Source organism: Haliotis cracherodii, unplaced genomic scaffold (genome assembly GCF_022045235.1).
Source record: "Haliotis cracherodii isolate W230 unplaced genomic scaffold, xgHalCrac1.p SCAF_25, whole genome shotgun sequence".
NCBI classification, from domain to species: Eukaryota; Metazoa; Mollusca; class Gastropoda; order Lepetellida; family Haliotidae; genus Haliotis; species Haliotis cracherodii.
Window position 1 is genome coordinate 7,031,597 of NW_027266281.1, and position 22,867 is coordinate 7,054,463.

Below are 22,867 nucleotides of genomic sequence, written 5' to 3' on the forward strand. Positions count from 1 at the left end.
TCCAGTTGAACTGACCACAATGACAACATGCTAGGGCTTTGCTTTATATGTATATGTGTGCATATTGGATACAATGGATCAATAAAATCAAATAATAAAAGCTTCAAAATCACTTTCATGATCTTAGGAAATCTCGGCTAAAAACAGAGTTAATTGTATTATTATTCTATCTTGAGCATGTAATTGTAAATTACTGTCAAATAATAATAACACAAAGTGTTACCGAAAAGCCTGTCCCGTCAGTAGCATCGTCAGAAACTCATGCTAAGGCAAGGCAATTGTTTTCAAGTCCAAACACGCATATTGTACAAGTCAGTATGGTAAATTGCATGCGGTCGGCGGCCTATGACGTTGACGCACACATCTTCCATCATGTCCCAGACATGTGGGGGAAAGGTCCGAGTTGATTTCTGGCCATGGGATTCTATGGATGTTGTGCTGCACGATGAGTACGGGCGTTGTCGCCCTGACAGACATAACCTCGACCCACACGCCTTGCAAACGGGACAACAAGGGTGCCAGTGTGTTATCCCAATAATACTGTCCAGTTACCCTTCCTTGCACAAGATGGTGTGGGGTAGCGCCAGCCATAGTGATACCATCCTTCACTATAACCGATCCAAAGTCAAATCTGGTATGATATCATGTTGCCTTGGCTTAAAGTTCATTTTGACGTCGCCACGGCTACCAAGAAAGTTCAAAGTGAATCGGGACTCATCTGAAAACATCACACGCGACCTGCAACGTTTTCCCCAGTTTCGACGTTGTCCACACCATTGACCTCCGTTGGCAATATGACGATTTATAAGATGCGGCACAACACTGGTTTCGGATCAATCGATTGTCCAGCGTGTGGATAGCACGAAGACGCTCCGTGCTTTGCAGACTACTACCAGTTTCCAGCGTATCGATAGCACGTAGACGCTCCGAGCTTTGCAGACTACTACCAGTTTCCAGCGTATCGATTGCACGTAGACGCTCCGTGCTTTGCAGACTACTACCAGTTTCCAGCGTATCGATAGCACGTAGACGCTCCGAGCTTTGCAGACTACTACCAGTTTCCAGCGTGTCGAAAGCACGTAGACGTTCCGTGCTTTGCAGACTACTACCAGTTTCCAGCGTATCGATTGCACGTAGACTCTCCGAGCTTTGCAGACTACTACCAGTTTCCAGCGTATCGATGGTACGTAGACGCTCCGAGCTTTGCAGACTACTACAAGTTTCCAGCGAGTCGAAAGCACGTAGACACTCCGTGCTTTGCACACTTTTACCAGTTTCCAGCGTGTCGAAAGCACGTAGACGCTCCGTGCTTTGCAGACGCCTAATCACTAACAATGAACGACATAAAGTAAATCACAACTGTATGAAGAACAGAACTAAACCTGAGAGAAATAATGGTCCACATTGATTAGTCCTTGAAAGTATCAAAATCAAGAATGACATCGTGAGGTACATGGAAACCATAGGATGCATTTTGGCATTATAGGTAACATACATAAATGTTCTTGCGTGGGATGTTTGTTGTTATAATTTATCTGTGTTCTAATAGATGGCATAAACATGTCCTGATACCCAGCTTGTTTGAAGAGTGCAATATCCGTTAACCTCAGAGAGGCTTGATTGCTGATTGACGAAGTGGATGTTTGTGTTTTAAACCTTTAAGGTCAGCGTTAATTGACGTGGTTTGTAAACCTCTATGTCTACAATCCACCACATAGTTAGATACTTAGTCTTACTATTTTGGCCATTGTTTCAACAGGCGCTAATTGTTACATCAAAGGTTAATGTATTTCAAAATGGATAATATCATTAAATCCCTGATAAACATGTTAAAAGTACCGAATCAATGGCAAAGGACGAAACTGACGGACAGCATTCTATGCAGCTGATATGTTCAGATGTGTTTTGTCCACATCATGAGCCTCTTTTCCTGTGATTGTATGACTTAATATCTCTTGAACACAAAAGTTAGCGATCTTGATCAGTTTTGTCTCATTTTATTGACAATTATTAGAATTTGTTGAGCTCCCTTATCTAATTTATATATCGTCATAACCCTTCTTAAGTAGAGTCAATGGTCAAGTTGTCGAGCACGTCTGTGGGCGAAAGATCCGGACTAGTACAAGCACACACACACGCACACGCACACGCACACGCACACGCACAGACACACACACACACACACGTGCATTAACATCGCTTTATAACTGCAGTTATCTTCAACATGCCAATGTGCTGGAAAACGCCTCCGACATTTTTACTGAAAAAACTATCCATATCTATAATGGACGAATTCTCTAGGCTGTCCTTTATGCGAGCCAGCATCCTACGATCGTTGATGAAAATTCCTGATTGAATTCCTGGTTCTTACATGCTCGTGAATTCAAATAACGGAATTTCGCAACTGGTGTGAGTGTGTCATATTTGTCATGTTGTCAATTCTCAATCTGAACTCGGCAGCTTAACAAATTCTATATCACTGAGAAACAGAGTTGCAATCGATTATTCTCTCTGTTTCCCTGTGTCGTGTGGTACAAAAGAACATATTCATGAGACAGCCATGGCAAATTTAGTTATATTGATTCTTTGACAATGGTGATTTGTCGACTATATCGCTTACTCAATCAGTTCTTACGTATTTGCTAACGAGAAAATATCTAAGAACTCCTACTGTATAATAATTAATGTAGAAGTGACGCCAAACTCGAGTACTGTTTCTAAAAGGGGCGGTCTTATCTTTGAAGCCAAACACAGTAAGCTCACAAAGAATATTCCACTCAGGAATTGTGTATGGCTTTCCATAACTGAGGACGGGTAGATGGACAATATATCTATAAGGACTACGTTTTCGTCAGCAACCTTCATTAATACTTCTCTCTTACCGATCTCGTTTCTGAGAAAACAGAAATGCATTTAAGACTTTTTACCATAGTCCTGTTCCTGACTGGTGTAGGATCAGGATGTTGCACTTGCTTCAACGCCTCTTCTGTGGTGGCGGTAGATGCGCATATTGAGCGTTACGTATTTAGGAAAGTAAGGTCACAGTCTCTCTATTCATGTGCATCGGCATGTCAGATGTCTTCAGTCTGCAAGTCCTTCAACTTTGAGACCAAGACTCGCATCTGTGAACTCAACAGCAACAGAAGTGACCAGGTGGCCATCACGACGCGGCCAGGATTTCTCTACAGTGACATCAACCACTGGCCTAAGGTATTCTTATATTATTAATTATTGCTATTATTTTTCGCGCGCAATAATTATTTCATACGCAATGAGGCTATGTTACCCATATATTGTCGCCGTGCAATATACATGTATGCCAACGTTCACGTCACATGTTGTTGCCAGGCATATACTGTCGCAAGTGACAAAATATGCCAGAGTTGACTGCGTTTGTTGTCGACATTCGTCAGAGTAAAACAAATATATTTGGAGATGATGATGTTGCTGATGATGATGATCGTTTTGATCATGATGATCATCATTACATTTATAGAAAACATGTTAAACTAGATTTTAATCCCCTCTACAGGGAGATATAGTTTTTGATTTGTTTTAAACATACTTTAGTAACATATATGTCAACGGGATTGTGCAAAAGTTATCCAATTTAGGTGGCCCTTTCCCTACTCTATATGTAGAGACATTGATTATACATATATATACACATATGCATACACACATACTTATATATACGTATACAGAAACATACTCACACGCGCAAAAATAAACGCAAGTCGAGTATGCAGTATACATGTTATTTATTTTCAACAGTAAAGACAAGAAGTACTAATAGGGCAAGATTGACAAAAGTTTGACTGAAGGAGTTTCATGGATTAAAAGGCAGATGAAATAATTGTTTTTTTTGCAAATGTTAAGGGCTTACACAGTTTCGGGTCAATACCGAAAATGTCAGTCAATACCTGGAGTGACCACCTTTAGGATTGATCACTGCCACACATCTCCTGTACATTGAGATGATCAGACGATTTGTGAAGGCCGTGCGTAGTTCATCGGCAGTTGTAGGGACTGGGCGCACATTGTGCAGACGCCTTTGAACCTCATCCCAAAAGTGTTCGATGGTGTTCAGTTTAGGGCTGAGGGCTGGCCACGGTAGAAAACGGATGTTGTGTTGTTGCAGAAAGGCCATGGTAGCTCTGGCAACATGGGGACGAGCGTTATCCTGCGGGAAAATGTGTTGTTGTTGTTGTGCAAAAAATGGCACAACGTGGGGTCTGATCACTTGGTCGATATACCGCTAAGCAGTCCCCGACCTTGACCAACATTCGGAAAGCACATGGGCCAAGTCCCGCATTAAGTCCAATCCCTGCTCATATCATGACGCTACGTCCACCCCATGGATCCCTTTCCACAACGTTTCTGTCAGCAAAACGATCACCTCGACGCCGCCAATTTCTGACTCTTCCGTCTGCATGGGAGACACAAAAGCGACTTTCATCAGAGAAGATGACACGCCTCCACTCACGATGTGATGACCTTGTGCCCACTCGAGTCGTGCTTGTCGATGCCGTGGTTGGAGAACTGGAGGACGTGCTGGTCGGCGACATCTGAGGTTGTTGGAACGGCGACGTCGGATCACCGTGTCCCGGCTAATGTGTTGACGGGTAATCTGCCGATCTTGTCGAGGTGTGTTGACCGTAGGACGACCGCTCCGAGGAAGGTAATCTGTGGTCTGTGTAGCATTGTATCGATGCAGGAGACGGTAAATGGTGGTTATGTTAACGTTGAAACGACGGGCAACATCTTGGACAGACTCTCCAGCTTCCTAACGTCCGATAGCCTGGTTTCTCTGAATTTGAGTTAGGCGTGGCATTGTTGACCAAGGAGTGGTAGGTCCAAGAATCGGTCAAAGTTTTATACCCACTACAGTTCGTGACATTTCGTGCATTTGTGATATCGCGAGAAATGGGTGCATGATACCCACATATTCATTGAAATGGTGCGTTTTGGCGATACGTGTTTTTTATGTTGCGTTTTTACTCGGGGCTTCCAAAATGCAACCAAAAATTTTGATAACACCATCAGGCTTCACTACATGCTAAAACTCGTATAAATTTATGGTTCCGTGTTTGTTACCTACTTGCTTAAAACCACTTGCGTTTCTTTTGCGTGTGAGTATACATACATGTGCACATAATATTATATACACATAATCATATATACTCATACATACATACACATACTCATATACATATGCACATATTACATTTATAGTAACAAAGAGAATTATATTTACACAAGATCACAAAACATAATGTTTGCAAGAATAACATAGACATACATAAGAAATGCCTATATAAACTCAATTTACTTGTATATACACATCAATCCAAAATACATGCAAGATTACATATATAATTACACAATCATACATATACTTATATACATGTACTTATATGCACGCATACACCTACAACATACATACACATATACCCTTGTATATGCATGCATACATATATACTATCCCAAAAAAGAAACGCATAGGTGTTACTGATATGTTAAAACGAAAATAATACCTATTGTATTCATATTATCGTCAAAATATGTCTCAATATTGGTAAGAGCATCAATTGACACACTTCCGTTTGCAACAAATCGATTTTGCTTGAAAATGTTGACTTTGATGTGATTTTTTGAGAATGAGTAAGAAACGCATCAGTACAACGCAACAAGAGGCATCTTGCGCGTTGAAATTGGGCAGGAAAAGCATGCAGTGTTTGGCAATAAAAAGCAAGCTTTCTATCGGAAATAGGCAATTGTTCAGAAGGTGTTTCCAAGCCAAATGAACATGCCACGTCTTGATGTTGACTCAAGGAACATCGCCATTTGAAGACTGCAGGCTGGAGAGTCCCAATCTTCTGTTGCCCGACATCTGACAATATCACGGCTTGCAGCTCGCTACAAACAAACAGGCACAACAAATGACCGTCCCCATACAGGAAGACCTAGAGTCACCACACCAGCACAGGATCGCTACATCCGGGTCCTCCATTTGCGTGACCTTACTGCTACGGGTGAGAGCACTGCAGCCAGGGTGCCAGGACTTAGGAGGATATCAGGCCAGACTGTACGGAACAGGCTGAGAGAACATGGAACGAGAGCCAGGAGACCCTACGCCGGGAACGTGCTACGTCGTCACAATCGTGCTCATCGTCTCCGTTGGTGTAACAACGTAACTGCCTGGAACCTTCGTAACTGGCGACGCATTTGGTTTAGCAATGAGTCCAGATTCATGTTGCAGAGACGTGATGGTAGGAACCGGGTCAACAGACGTGTTCATGAACGTTATGCCCCTAACTGCGTGCGACAGATTTGGTTGAGGGAGTGTGATGATGTGGGCGCCAATATCCTACATTGATCGTACCAATCTTGTCCACGTCCAGGGAAACCTGACGGATGTACGCTACAGAGACCCCATCCTGCTACCACACCTCCTGTCAGCCATTGACGTCCAACGTGAGATTTTCCAGCAGGACAACGCCCGGCCCCACACGGCACGTGTCACAATGACCTTTCTCGCTGCTAACAATGTCAACGTGCTCCCCTAGCCGTCCCGTTCCCCGGATCTTAACCCAATAGAGCACCTGTGGGATGAACTTGATCGCTGTCTCCGTCAGCGACAACATCAACCCCAAACTCTCCAGGCACTAGCTGCATTTCCTCAGGAGGAGTGGCGGAGGATTCCCCAGGCCGTTATCCAGCGTCTCATCCAGTCAATGCCAAGGCGTGTGAGAACTGTTATTCGTGCACGTGGTGGGCACAACAGATATTGATACTCCATTCACGTTTGAGGAATATTTTGAATGCCTTACCTCAATTTATGGATATCATTGTATAGACAGACATTGATCTCTCCTAAACAGATGTAAAATTTCATGTACTCAAATTCATTTCCTACCAAGTTATTCATGTTTGAATATACAACATTTTCTCAGCAAATACGGGTTTTGCGTTTCTTTTTTTGAATAGGTGAGGTGGTGAGGTGAAATGGGGTTTAACGTCGCGTCCAAGATTATTGCACTTATATAGCGACGTGCATGTACGTGTGTGTGTTTGTGTGGCTGCTTGTACTAGTCCGGGCTGATGCCGATTTATAGTGCTAGCTCACTGAGATACCATGCCGCAGTTTAACATGAATACCCCACTCAGACACAGTATACTGACTCCGAGCCGACCAGTCCTTGTTTTAGCCCCTTAATGCCGAGCGCCAGACAGGGTTACAACAAGTACCATCTTTTAACGTCTTTTGGTATGACGCGGCCGGGGATCGAACCCCGGACCTTCCGCTCTACCATTAGACCACGGAGGCGGTTTTTTTTTAATAGTATATATACATACACATACATATTTACACACATACACCAAAATATACATACCCGTAAAGATTATGCTTACAGAAGAAGGCAGAGATACCCATGTATTCGTGTACATGCATGCAGTTTATACACTAATGGCGTAATTCATAATAAGTGGCCGCAGAGCCATATTCTATCTCTATGATAAAGGGTTTCTCGAATCTATCTATTAGTCGACAGTATCTATTTTTGAAGTCTGTTGAAGATGAGGACTTTCAGCTAGGGATACATCATCGTAGAGAATAGTTTGTATTGTGCATGTAGTTCCAGCTTTTAGAATGTTAGCGAACATGATATTTCTGGGAATAGTGTAATTGGGACATTTAAGAAAAAAGTGTATGATTTCACATGGGTTTCCACAAGAGCATGACAAAGTATCAAATTAATTTACTTTAAAGAGGTCTGCATTTAGGGAACTACAAGGCGTGTATGTAAAATATTAGCTCTTCGGTTGCCGGTTGAGAAGTATGGAGGTGGTTGTTTTGATATTATGTTTAAAATTTGATAATGATGTTGCACTTCTGTATTCATGGGGTAACTCATTCCACAGTTTGATTGAAGAAGGTATAAATGATTGGTGGTACGTAACTGTTCGTGCATTCGGCAAATTCATGTTGTTCTGATTTCGTAACTCATACCTACTAATAGTTGATACTTTGGGTGGTAACGTGTCATGTAAATTCGACGGACATATGTTATCAACGATACTGTAGATTGTACAATTTTTTTAATTTTTCCGACTATAAGATAGTGATTCCCATCCTGTCTCAAAATATAAACTCGATCTTGAGGGAGACCTGTTACTGTGCGAGCGGCTTCGAGTTGAAGTTTTTGGAATTATTTATTTCGGAATTTTCTTGACTGCAGTTATCCCATACCTCTTTGGACGGGGTTGGTCTGTCAAGTAAATATTTAACGGTTCTTAACGAACAAATCATTTTGGAAGCTGAGCGGGAAATGTTATCAATGTGAGTTGTCCACTTCATATCATGAGAGAGAGTAACGCCCAGATGTTTGTGCGAGATAATAATATATTCAGTGCGGTTTTTACAATGAGTGAACAGAATAAATGTTGTTTTGTCCGGGTTAAACGTTACTAGCCATCTATTGGCACGGGTATTGAGAAGCTCTAGATCACTGTTTAATCTGTGTTCTATCATTTGTAAGTGGAGAGATGATGTACCAACGGAAGTATCGACTGCAAAAAGGCGAGTAGAATTTACTAGAGTATCAGCGAGATCATTGATGTAGACTAAAAACAAAAGTGGACCTAATACCGAGCCCTTGGGGACACCAGCTCTGGTGAATTTCAAAGATGAAAAGCTGCCATTTACAAAAGCATTTTGTCTCCTCTGACTAATATAGTCTTCTAACCATAGTCATAGCTTGCCCGTTACACCATATTTTTGTAATTCATGAAGTACTCCTTTATGCCAAACTCTGTCAAATGCTTTCAATATATCACAGAATACCATATAATAGTGTCTGTGCTTGTCAACAGACGAGACGATATCATTATAAATTTCTATTAATTGTGAGGTAGTAGAATGTCCTGGTACAAAGCCGGATTGATATTTGTACAGGAGACACTTCATATTGAAATAGTTGTATAAGCGTTTAAAAACTAATCGGTCCTGTAATTTTCCAAGAATAGATAAGAAGCTAATTGGTCTGTAGTTTGAGGGTAATGCTTTGTCACCTCTCTTGTATAATGGCATGACGTGAGCAAGTTTCCAGTTTTCTGAAATATTGCTCCTTTTAAAAATCGATTGAAAATTAAACATTATGGGACGGCAATACTGTCAGCCAAGGGTTTTAAAAGTCTAGGGTTTATATCATCTGGTCCGCTTGATTTATTGCATGGCACTGTCTTTATGACATCGCTTATTTCTGATTCAGTAACTGTGATATCCGAGAGAGGGGTTTCAAAACGTTGACTGAAATCCGGAAGTGGCTGATTGCTGTCATCTACATCACAAATAGAAACAAAATATGTATTAAGTACATAAGCCTTTTCGACATCGGTAAATGCTGTGGGTTTATTCAGGTCGGTACACAGAGGGGGGTGGGGGGTGGGGGGATTACATGCTGGTGAATTAGCATTTTTAATAATGAATCTCAATAAGGTCCAGTAGTTGGTATTGTCTGATGTCAGATGTGTTTCCAACAAGCCGTTAATGTTGCTATAGCATTTTACTTTGGCTATTGTTTTCATATTTTTAAATGTGTTTCTTTGCATTTTGTAATTGACAAGATCGCTTAATTTACCAGTTCGTAATGCCTTTTTTCAATGACGGTCTCTGGAGCAACGCTCATTTCTGAGGTCATTATCGAACCATGGTTTGTCCGTTGTGCGAATAGTTACACTCTTAGAGGGTATATAGTCGTGCATGTATTTTTTTAGTTGAGAGTGGAATTTGTCGCACATTCCATTAACGTCCGTACATTCTTTAAAAGACTCGTTCCATTTTTTATTCTTAATTTGTATATTCATTTTAGTAAAGTTAGATTGTTTGTAGAGCCTTACGTTTCTTTTTTATGACTTTTGTATATTAAGATATACATTAATAGACACGAAAACTCCCCTGACATACGATACATCGGAACTAAGATCTAGGACACCGGATAAGGAACAATTACAATCATCACTTTTTAAAATAGTGTCAATACGTTTAGCAGAATGTGTTGTAATTCGTGTTGCTTCATTTACAATACTGCGTACGTTCTTGTGTGATATTATGTCACGTAAGTGGTGGATATTCGTATTGAAAAGATCTTCATTTAGGTCACCAACAAGGACGATGTCACGGGATACATCAAGTGCAGTTTCTATCATGCGGTAGGGGTGTTGGGTGCGCGATAGATAACACAAAGCAGAAAACTATGCTGTGGTGAATAAACTTGAAACCAAATTTATTCAGAATTAATTACTTTCAAGTCTGTTCTATGCTTGACACTAAGTGAATTTGAAAATATACTATTATACCACCTCCGAAACAATCCCTGTCCCTCCTGTGAGGTTGATGGAAGAGATCAAGGGGCAGGTCGGCTGACTGAATGTTGGCGTCCAGGTGAGATTCAGTGAAGCATTACACATCGAAATCGCAGATATCATCGTAGATTTTAGTCAATTTGTGCCACATTCTTCTTATATTCAAGTGGAACATGCTTATACTGAGGTAAGTTGGCATACATTTATTATAAAATAATCCAATCGTCGCCCTGTACGTCATGATGTCAATCATTGACTAATTTGGAGAAAATAATGAACCAGGTGAGGGCGACGATGAACGTGTTCTTAAAGTGTTTGATAATTGGTTTGATGAATATGATTAATCGAATGTTAAGCGTTCTGTAGAGGTATAATGAACATTTAACTTCTTCTTGATTGTGTAGCACAAAATGTTCAAAAGTCTTGAACTGTAGTCTGTTTGTGGACAAAGGACAAACACATGAAGTATGTACAAGTAACATAGAAAAGATCCAGGAAAAAGCTGGGTCTTGTTCAAAATTAATAGAGGAAATACGATACAAAAGCGTACAGTGTGAAACATAATGATAGCGACAAGTAGGGTGTGTTGTCACAAATTGATTTTGTTGGCTTGGGTGGGACTGTGTAAGTACAGCAATAGCTGTGACCAGGATGCATCTGATTAATGACATCTTAATGTGTATAGTAGGAAGAAGTAGGTAGCTCTGAAATGATATGATGGTCACTTTCAGAATATAGATGGCATTGGCATGATACCTAAACAGGTACAGGTCAAGAGGACACAACACATTTATGAGTTTATCAAATCACCAATGTCATCAATAAGTACATTGAGGTGGCTTTCTTGAGTTCTAGGAGCCTTTTAATTAGTGAATGGCGATGTTTGGCCAGGTCTTCAGTGATGACGATTGTGTCAGGGTTAGACCTAAGTTTGCGTTTTGACATGTACACATCATTTACGTATTGTGGGATACAAATTTGAGAAGTACTTGGGCTCTGCCGTTGATGATATAGTGTCGTCAGTTCAATCCTGTATGTGTATTGGGATTTATTAACAAGGTTTCCCCTGTAAAAATATCTCTACCCTACCCTATTTTAATTACATCAAACATTGTACGGAATAGTTTAATAAACATTCTTAGCAAAACTAAAGTTGTATTCAAAGAAGTGTCATAGATAAATACATATACGTACAAAGACATTCCAAAGTTTTACTGATAAATTATTAAACAGATGTCTAGTTAGTGTATCACTTGTATAGTACCAGTTAATAACTAAAATATCAGATGTATATTCTAACACTGCCAATTTCATACAATAAAACATTTCTGGTTTCTGATCATAGATTAATATCTTCAGTTATTTTCCATATATAGAGTTTTAAAGTCTTCAGCAAACCACGCTTGCCGTAAAAGGTGACAATGCTTGTCGAAAACGCGACTAACAGGATCGGGTGGTCAGACTTGCAGACTTGGTTGATGCATGTCATCTATCCCAATTGCGTGGATCGATGCTCATGATATTAATCACTGGATTGCCTGGTCCAGAATCGATTATTTACAGACCGCCGTCATGCAGCTGAAATATTGCTGAGTGTAACATCAAACAACAAGCCAAACCAAAACCAAAGATTACAAGTCCCATATAGATAAAAAATTAAATGTCATTCTTAAACATGATCTAGCAGCAAATCCTAGAGTACCCAGGTTTGCTGCCACGAATACAGCCCTTCTGACAATCAGGGTAATGCAGAAGGCTGCAGAATTGGGGAGTCTTCACATTCTCCGAAAAGTTCTGTCTGGGTTCAACTTGGCAGCGCGTCCAGGGAGAAGTCACATTCGCTGACTGGGCTGCGTGTCGAGGGGACAAGAGTCTTACCAGCCTGACTGTGCCAGGATCACCCAAACCCTATTTGCTGCATTTTGTATTTTCATGTGGACATCATAGTCATAATCATTATCATAATGTGGCTAGTTATATTGTGCTAGCCTCCATACACTCGGTGCATGCTCAAAGCGCCCACATTATCATCCCGGTCATTTGACCTGTGGGTACTCGCTTTTCATTTTCAGCTCCCTGGGGAGTATACAATGCAAGCTGCCCTGTGAAGCGCTTGGATGTTAGCAGTCGCATTTCATTTATATAAAAACAGCTGGTAGAATTACTGGTTTTGAAACATTTTACATTTCCCATTTCGGCTGGATGAACGTTCAGCCTAGTCGTTTTGTGTATTGGAAGCACATGTAACGCCATATGCATATATTGTTTTACATAGTCACTCGCTGGCGCCTGCTGGGGGAAATGTTCAATGTCCAGATGTTATCTAGATCGACTGGGTCGGGCATCATGTGAGACAGGTAAGCTATTGACTGTAACAGAACATTAACACTATTTTACGTTATCATTCATTGGAATCATTTGGCTTGGACTGGGGTGAGAAAGCATAATGAGAAACTGTGTCAGGCCAGAGAGGTTGGTGGTTCGACCCTGGGCCGCGTCATATGAAAGGACATAAAAGAGGTACCTTTTATTACTCTGCCTGGCGCTAGACATTAAGGGGATAAAGCAAGGACAGGTCTTAGTGGAGTATCCATGTTAAACTGTGGCACGGCATAACTCCTGGTTAGTACAAGCAGCAACACACGCGCGCAAGGGCGAGACGTTGAACCCTAGTTCAGTTCACATCACCAGAACAAAAAAAACTTGATATAATGATGGTGTTGAAAGCAATGTAACCTCATGCAAGAACCATACCCGTGAAAAGAAACCGAGTTTCCACCGAGTATCAATGATTCTTTACTGACACTGACTTCTAAAATATACTGAACCGCAAAAGCAACGTCACCATGGATAGATATATGAGAAACCTCATTTGTCCAAACACACTAAACATGGTCAGGCACACAACTGATAATCAAGGTTGAAATTAAAGTGTCAAATGTTCTTTAAGTGAAACACAACACTAGTCTCTGAGAAAATGGCATCACAAGTCAGTATCTCGTGTGTCCGCCATGTGCATTAATGACTGCCGTGCAACGTCGATACATGGAATGGATGAGGCGGTTGATGAAGGCCATAGGCACTTGAGCCAACACCCCGAGGAACGCCTGACGCAGTTCAGCTGCGTCATTCAGCCGTCTTTGAATCTCGTCCCACAGGTGCTCAATGGGATTTAAACTGGGACTGAGGACAGGCCACTGCAAGTTTCTGATACAATTCTGCTGGATGTCTCTTGTTGCTCTCACAGTATGGGCACTGGCGTTATCATGCTGAAACTTGTGATTGCCCCGACGTGCCAAATGAAGTATGGAGTGTGGTCTCAAGACTTGATCAATGTGCCGAGCTGCTGTGACACCATTGCCTCTCCCTGGACCGATGTTCTGGAAGAGCACAGGGCCGACCCTCTGTGCAAGATCAATTCCACCATATTCCATGATGCTCGGATCACGCCACGATTCAATCTCATCAACACAAGCATCCAAATAACGTTCCCCATGGCGTTGCCATACTCTCTCTCTCTCTCTCTCTCTCTCTCTCTCTCTCTCTCTCTCTCTCTCTCTCTCTCTCTCTCTCTACCATCTGCTGTTGAGATACAGTAACGGCTCTCGTCTATGAAGAGGACTCATCTCCAATGCTGGTGCTGTGTTGCCCACTGAAGACGGTCCCGACGATGACGTGGTGTCAGAATGGGTCCTCTGTGTGACCTGTGACAGTGGAGGTGTCTGCTCGTCAATCGTCGACGCATGGTGTCCACACTAATGCGTCTCTGGTGTGTCCCTATGGTCTGTCTGCTTTGGGTTTTTTCATCAAATTTCATATTTCCAGACAAGGTAATGTTAAATTTTAGAAACTTATGCAAAAATTACCCAGATATTGAAATGACAACTTTTCATGCAATGTTACTTGGGTGACGTTTCTTTTGCCGTTCAGTATATACCAGTAGCCAACACATTTATCTGATGTTATTGGTGGATTAAAATCCAAGATCTATATTGCTTTCGTTGTTATTTAATGTTACAGAGTTTCAAGGCTGTGCGGCACCACCTGCTGTTGCCAATGCTGAAATGCATTATGACGGAGTGTACGAAGGAGCAGTGGCAGAATACACTTGCAGGGACAACTTTATGATGTGCACTGCTAGACACAGCAGAGTTTGCCAGTTGACAGGAAATTGGAACGGTTCTGTCGGCCCGTGCGCACAGTACAGTTGGGACAACCCGGTAAGATTGTTATGACATTGCGGTAAAATGAACGTTGAGTATGAAGGTGATATGAAATGGGGTGTAATGTCGCGTCCAAGATTATTACACTTTTACAGTGACGTTCATGCATGTGTGTGTGTGTGTGTGTGTGTGTGTGTGTGTGTGTGTGTGTGTGTGTGTGTGTGTGTGTGTGTGTGTGTGTGTGTGTGTGTGTGTATGTGTGTCTGCTCGTACTAGCTTGACCTAATGCTGATTCTATACTGCAAGCTTACAGAGATACCATGCCGCAGTTTAACATCAATTCCCCACTCAGACACAGTGTACTGACTCCGAACCAACCAGTCCTTGTTTTAGGTCCATAATGCACCGCGCTAGGCAGGGCAACAACAAGTACCATGTTTTAACGTATGTTGGTATGATGCGGTCGGGGATCTAACATTGACCTTTCCTTCTCCAGGTGTAATTAAGGATTGTGACAAGATGGAAAAATATCGACCAAATAAAACCGCTTTAAGAATTTATTTAGAAACAACAACGACACGTAGTGCACTTATCAATATACTCTTGAATATAGGCAATGGAAGAAGTAACAGATCTTGGGCTTGTTTGGTCTTTGGAACTTGTTCCGGTTCCGTCTGCCCTTGTGTGAAATATTACTCATAAGACGATTCTTGTAGATGTGTAAGAGAGGGAAGGAAAAGTATGTTGGAATAAATGTATAACGGGAATTCGATTCGATGTTCATCACACAAAGGCAGGTATCAGCAACAAAGTGAGTGAGTTAAAATTTAACGTAATTATTTCAGCCATATAGCGACGCAACAACAATAATTTATTCGTACAATAAAGCACATCTCAGAAGCGTCATCCATTTGCTTTGGCAATACAGATGTGTGCACAACTGTTCCATAAACAGCATATAAGAGCATGTAATTATTCGGATTTTGCCGACACAGAGATAGTTATTGTACAATGAACACGTCCTTGCCATACAAGTTCTTTTTAATAATCCGCAAATTAAGGTGGATTGTTTGATGTCATAAATAAGCAAGAATGATTTCACAATATCCCGAAAGAAGTTACGAAATCAAAGGCGGAAATTAAACATAAAAGACCTGAGTTCCTGTATGTTGTTTAATTGTCTGAATTATGTTTGTTTTTTTACAACTTATCATGAATCTTTCTTTATTACGTGGATGTTTGCGAGTCGTACGTAAACTGTTGACAAAATGATACAGAAATGATCAAGTTTGTGAAAAATATTTCATACTTTTTTTTTGTTTACACAGGTGAGGAACTCCCGCTTCGACGTGCCTTGTGGGAATTCAAGGAGTTTCAAAGTGGCAATGAACATCACTCCAATGGCCGATAAAACGTAAGGGATAGATTTGCATTCATAATTATGGTACACAAAAGAGCAAGCGGTAGCGCTCGGAGAATGTTGTTACATGTATTGAATGTGTATTTGGCCCCGTGGGAATTCCAGGTTATAGTTGGTCCCCAGCAACATATGCTTGCCAAGCAATGGTTCGAGTGGTCAGGCACAGTGACTTGATTGACAGCGTGTCACTTTAGCCCCCGACGGTGTGAGTCGTTGCTCACAAAATCAATCCCTGGATGGTCCGCCCCAGACTCGATTATTTACAGGCTACAAATATACTGCTTGAATATGACGGACTGCGGGGTTCAATAGCAAACACATACGCTTATTGGTTTTTGTTGTTAAAGGCTGCAATCAGCCATCTTCAAGCTTTATGATGTATCAAGCGAAAAAGGAGTTGTGCGAAGACTGTCCATGGCGAGAAGAAGGTTATGGTCCTAGCCGCGAGAAAGTGTTTCAAGGCCCCACCACGCTAGACGACGTGTGTGCATGGTTGATGACCCTGTCTGAAAAAACCAAGAAGAGGAACCAAGTGGAGAACGCACAAGAGGTTTTTGCAGCCTGCCTAGGCAAAAGAAAACATGACAGAACCCTCTCAAGCAAGCCCACCACAAAGCGTTGGCGACGTCAACTGTCCAAGGAGGAGGGGGAGGATGCCATGGAGGTGGACGCGCCCATCCCGTCTGAGGAGGGTTCTGTCATGTTTACTTTTCCCTAGACGTGCTGCTACCCCCTTGCGTGGCTGGGACCATAACCTTCTCCTCTCTATGGACAGTCTTTGCACAACACTTTGTCGCTTAACCGATACACCGTCTACATCATAAATGCACCACGCACAAATTCGGGATGAGCACCCCCGTCTCTTGCGTACATTCAAAATCATAGTAGAGGAATTTGACGTTGTCTCGTCGGACTTGGTTGTAGCATCCCTCCTCCCTCCCCTCTGCATCATTGGCTTCACGTAGGGGGGGGGGGGGGGGGGGGGGGGGGGGGGGGGTGACGTAGCATCGATCGTCTGGGGTCACAGGTTCTCGACACACTAAGCATGGAGCTCGCTCATCTGAGCACTTGTGGTGGTCCATGGGTGTCTCCAAGACGCGAACAAGCTGAAAACAGGTCGGGCACCTGTGAATCGATTGACAGGCGCTGGGTCCTCCCTCTGACGGTGACTCGAGATGTCGGGTGTAACCTTTTGAAAGAAGTATGACTTTTTGAAAGTTGTCTCCCCTAATTGTTTGGAGTTATCCCCTATTTATTTCTGATGCGACGTTAAATATTAACTCACTCACCATCTCGGCTTCAGTGATTCCATTATCGCAGTTACAAGCATTTTAATTAAACTTACATGTCATGTCCGCCCTGTTTCAGGCTACAGAGTTTAGAAAGTTGTAGCAATACATGACATTTGTGGGCCGGTCGGGGAGCGTTCGCTCGTCTTGCCGAAGACACAGATTCGATTCCATACATTGTGTGAAGCCCATTCCTGGTGTCACCCGCCATGATATTGCAGAACTATTGCTAAAACCATACACACATGACATGTGTTGTCTAAAAAAAATCCGTCTAACATATTTAAACATAGAATTAATACTTTTTATTGCTTGAATAAAAACTAGGCAACCTTTACCGTGGACAGTGGGAAACCTTAGTGCAGCATGACTGCAGCCTCCACATCTTGACTTTTGCCAATATCCATATATATATATCTATATCTATATATATATTTATTATAAGAAATACAATGTTTATGTAGTGATCAATAATGAACTCCCTTCAACAATCATATATGGGGACGACAGTTTTACATTACATTTATTATCACAAATAATAAGTTTGAGACAAAACATTATGGCCACTAGCATTTGTTAATATATCACATCCACCTTCCACCATTTAACATGGGCAATTTTTCCATATGTCAATTCTGCGGTCTGTAGATCAACCTTTTAGAAAGCATGTAACTGTTCAAAATCAAACATATTTGATTGGCTATAAATACTGACAAACAGCCTTTATACCAATCTCGTCAAGAACGTAATCACATTGCTCCAATTCCATACATCTTTCTTAATCAAACATCGAATGAGGATTCCACATCACAATGAAAAACTGGTAGAACCACCATCGTGTTTTCTAAAATTGGTGCCTGTTTTGTATTCGAGCTGTAAACATTTAAAAATTATATACTATGCTAACAATATGTTGTTTTTTAGACTAAAAACAAATGTTTACGGAGGAGGAAATATTCAGTATCATATTGTCTTCCGACTGGATGAAAACCAGCTGGTATTCAACTCACTAACCTCCGGTGTGTGGGGAACAGAGATTAAACTATCGCCGGTCCCATTGGCAGTGGGTAAAGAGTCTCTGGTGGAGATACGACTGGACCAAGGCATGTTCATGGTATGTTGTTGTTTCTTCAAACATCCTCTATGTGAGCTTTGTCACGATCTCAAACAGGTAGTAATTACTGCGTCTGGGTATAATCAACTGTTAAATTAGACAATATACGTTTTTGAAGGAGTGAAGGCAATTATCCACTGTATACCATCCAAAATGTACAGCAGACTTGTAGGTGTTCCTAACCGTGATAGTCTGCACTAACAAAAATCACACACTAACTTGTAACGGTCCCATTCAATGTAATAAAACCATTGTCCTGTTGAGCAGTAGGTTTCTTGTCTTTGGTATCCCATAGACATAGCAGTGTGTGAAGTAGGTTTAGGCCTTTTGGAAGTGTATTTAAGTCAAATCAGGGCACGTCCAAAAAGTTTACCACTTTGGAGAAACCTAACAGCAGGGGGATATGGTTGACATAGCAAGAATAATAATGCGGACAAATTTGAATTGGCTAAGTCATTGGACGTAACTTTACACAACAACGATTCTAAATTATATTTTTTTTTATTTTTCGTCTTAATCTAAGAAAGCCAAATAAAAATGCTACCATTTTTTAGAATAAAATATTATATAAAAATTAATGCTTTTGTCAGTAACTTTCAGTGGATATTTATCTAGTCACCTCAAACAAAAGAATGAGACTTTGCATTGTAAAATCAAGATGCAACTTTTTTTCATTCTGTTCAACCTTCATCCTCGATTACCTATTGTATTATATCTCCATTTTACTATGATGAATACACTTGAATCAGTTCGCCATGGTAGCCTTGTTTCTTAAGTGATGTCACCATATCCATGTCTCCTATCAATAACTTTGCACAGAATGTCTTTCGATAATGATTGAAATGTGCTTAGATAGTTATTGCTAGCGTCTCCAAAAGAGGCTGTGGTAGGGAATGTGTCCAGGGTAAAGAAATAAATAAAATACACTGGATAATCGAGGATGTTCCTTTCGATTCCTTGCAGCTATCTGTAGATGGATCAAGCATACATAACTTCACAGACAGATACCCGAATGTGATTCCGGAATACATCTTCTTCGGGGGCGACGCCATCCTCACAGCAGTGTACATCACCATGTAACGTTGTTGTCATGATCAACTGACTCTCGGTAACAAACGCTGCAAAACGAAAACATCCCACAGCAGAGCTAAACAGTTTCTGGACATACAAAGCAATGTGAACATTGTATCATTGTGCGCAGTCAGCGGAGTATCAGACGTTTCTTTCAAAACAATGGGTGGCTTCTGTACTCCAAATGTACTCCTAATGTCTCTTAAGATGACATTGCGGTTTCAAAAACGTATATTGTATAACGTATTCATTGTATATAAAAATATTTAGTGATCTTATATTTGTGACACAATGAAACTGTATTGTAAACCATGCACACTTGCTTGATTATCTTTTGGACGGTATTTGTTGATTTAAAAAGTGAATATCTGGTATTTGCTGTGTTTTCTTTCCTCCTTTTGGAGAGAATGGAAGCATCTGCATGTTCTATGTATTGCCGATAATATGTTCTTGTTCTTTAATCTTTATGAAAATCACAACAAACGATACCTCTGGAATGTCATAAGAGATACAACACTTTTTGCAGTAGTTCCTACTGCCTGTGATACGTCCCTTATCCCATCATCAGGGTGAGGATAGTCTCTTCCATTTTAAATGCTTATGCAATTGTTTCAAGAGAAGAGACGCTATTTAGCATTTCAAATCTGTTGCGATCGTTCAGCCCTAAGTGTCTTATGGAAAGCCCCCTGAGACCAGTGAGACAGCCTCTTCCGTTTCATATTTAGATCCACATTGTTTGTTCAATGTTTTCAAAATTCAAGGCCCCAGTAAAGCTTTCAAAACAGTTTTTATAATAGACATGTGGAGGACATTTGACGCATCAGTGACAACAGTTATGTCCGATGCAATCTCCCATTTTGACTCTGATGCTCTTTTCAGATGAACACTTGGTTTGGCTTTGCATGTGTTTGTGATGGTGCAACTGTTCGTAGTTGCATGATTACATTGGTTTGGCGTGACCTGTAACCTGCAATGGGATGTCGTCAGATTTTTGTGTTGCAGTAGCGATCATTAAGGCCTGGTTTTAATAAGATTGATCAATCAATAAACTTTAGCTCTATTGCACCATGTACAACAATGCTTGGACATCCTTGTCTCCACAGTGTTAGTTTTAATTGTACATTCCACATTAGTATATATTGTGCTGAGGGATGGTAATGTGCACAGGTCCTTTAGGATGTTCATCGACCCACTTATATATATATCTCTCACTCTCTCGCATAATTGAATTCCCAGTCCATCTCCATGACTTCACGAAATTAAAACTAACAGAAGCAGTCCACATTCGCTGCCATGAGCAATCAGTCAGCAGAGATTAAGGCTATTTCATCCCATCCACCTACTATGAACATCCTTATCTGCACCGTGTTAGTTTTAATTGTACATTTATAAGTAGTTGATTCCACAATTAAAAGGAGTACACTTCAAGTATAAGTTCAGATATGCATCTTGCACTGAGGGGTGGTAATGAGCACAGGTCCTCACTTCTCTCACTTTCTTTACATTCCTTACGTAATATTGTAAGAGAGGAAAGAAAATGTACATTGTGTAAAAATTTGATGCATAAGTGGTTTCTCCATATCTCAGTGTAATCCGTGCAGTCACTGACCCGTATGATCTGTTTGGGAGAGACTTTCAGTGGGCATAGGGATAGGGGTGTTTGGGTAGGGACAACTTGAGAGGCAGATTAATAAAGCAGTGTATATATTCAAATTCTTAGTAATGGAATACGATAAATTAAAGGTTTGTTTTCAATCAAGAAATGTACATGTAAGTGAAATAACATAGTTTGACAGCTAAGAGATCAATAGCAGATAATAACCACATGTAGGTAGATCGGAAGTTACTTGATATTTTAATAGCAAATGTGTGTGAAACACTTGATCATGTGTAAACGGGCAAAAATGTATAACATTTTTATAACACTTCCGACAGTACAGTTGAATTTTTTTTGGAACTTGTTGTGAACAGTGAAGTGTCCATGTGGAATAATTGTTGAATCGTATGCCTGTCATAAACGTTAAAGTGTCTATGTGGAATAATTTTTGATTCTAATACTTGTTGTGAACACTGAAGTATCTGTTTCGTATATTGGTTGACATCATTGGCTCATTTTACATCTTCAACCCCACAGATTACCTTCTCAATGCTATTCAATGCTTAAATTTTTAGATGATGTTGGGCGGGTAACTTGGGCGACTAAAGTTAGAAATATTTTATTCCAATTTGGGTTTGTCTGGAGTGCTTCTGTAAACTCTTCTCCAAAATGTGATCTTTATTAGCATTTTAAATCAATGTTAAATGTTGAAAGGTACTTGTCATGTCCACTCCCAACCCATTTAAGAATTGTTTTTACTAAATTCAGATGTTCAAATTTTAAAATAGCTTTAGAAACTGGCAGATATAGTAAAACAGACAGTTCACTCAGATTCTGTAACTATTGTAGTAGAAAGGGAGTTAATGTCATTGAGGATGAATTTCATGTACTCTTTAATTGTAATTTATATTCTGCCCTACGACAAAAATACCTTGTTAATCTTCCTATGCCTACTCATTACAGTTATTCTCATGTAATAAATATTCTTAGTAATTATAATGAGCAAACATTATTTCTAGTTTGTAAATTCTTATACTATGCTCACAAAATAATTAATGATAAATTCTGTGCCCTGTAAATGTCATGCTCACATGTCTGTATTTTGGGCCATTGGCCTTTTACTGAATAAACATGTCTGTCTGTCTGTCTGTCTGTCTGTCTGTCTGTCTGTCATTTTAAGTGCTAAGATAGTTAAGTAAACAATGCACGGAAGTTTTTCTTTTTCTTTTAATTTCGATCCACATGCCTACTTTGTCTGACTAGCAAAGTCACTCATCCCTGACTATACCTGCTTTGTCTAATAGCTGCTGTTTACCTGTTTAAAAAAAAAGACGAAGCGGGATGAGTAAGTGAGTGAGTTGGGTTTAAAGCCGCTTTTAACAATATTCTAGTTATATTACAGCGAGTCAGCTTAACGTGGGAGGAAATTCTGCACAGCGAATCGCGGCGCCTTATACGACTGCACCCCACCAAGCACCCACCACCCCTCCCACCCATCCACCCCCGTTCCAATCCCACCCCCCTCCCCACCTGAAGCGGGTTGAAACCAAATGTATTATATCCATTGTGGGGGCACGGGTAGCCCAGTCGTCTAAGGCGCCGCTGCAGAGTTGCGTCCTTTGGGCACGCCAGAAACCTATGATTGTGGGTTCGAATCCCGGTTCGCCAGCACCATACCCGTGCTCGTGGGTTTCACCGAAGTGGTTAACGTCTGAGACCTGCATCACTTCGGGCTTTCCTCCCACATTAAGCTGACACACTGCGATATAACTGGAATACTGTTAAAAGCGGCGTTAAACCCAACTCACCCACTCACTATATCCATTGTATTGTGTTATGTAGAAT

The 22,867-nt window shown here is 40.9% G+C and overlaps 1 protein-coding gene across 1 annotated transcript; it reads left to right on the plus strand.

Annotated features, from left to right (window-relative positions):
* Positions 1 to 2,885: 2,885 nt before the first annotated feature.
* LOC139472868 (uncharacterized) lies at positions 2,886 to 19,555 on the plus strand. The gene is made up of 6 exons (XM_071255335.1): positions 2,886 to 3,210; positions 12,644 to 12,725; positions 14,389 to 14,588; positions 15,860 to 15,945; positions 18,165 to 18,354; positions 19,318 to 19,555. Exons 1-6 carry the CDS (start codon positions 2,908 to 2,910, stop codon positions 19,432 to 19,434), a joined length of 978 nt encoding a protein of 325 aa, XP_071111436.1. The 5' UTR covers positions 2,886 to 2,907; the 3' UTR covers positions 19,435 to 19,555.
* Positions 19,556 to 22,867: the final 3,312 nt, after the last annotated feature.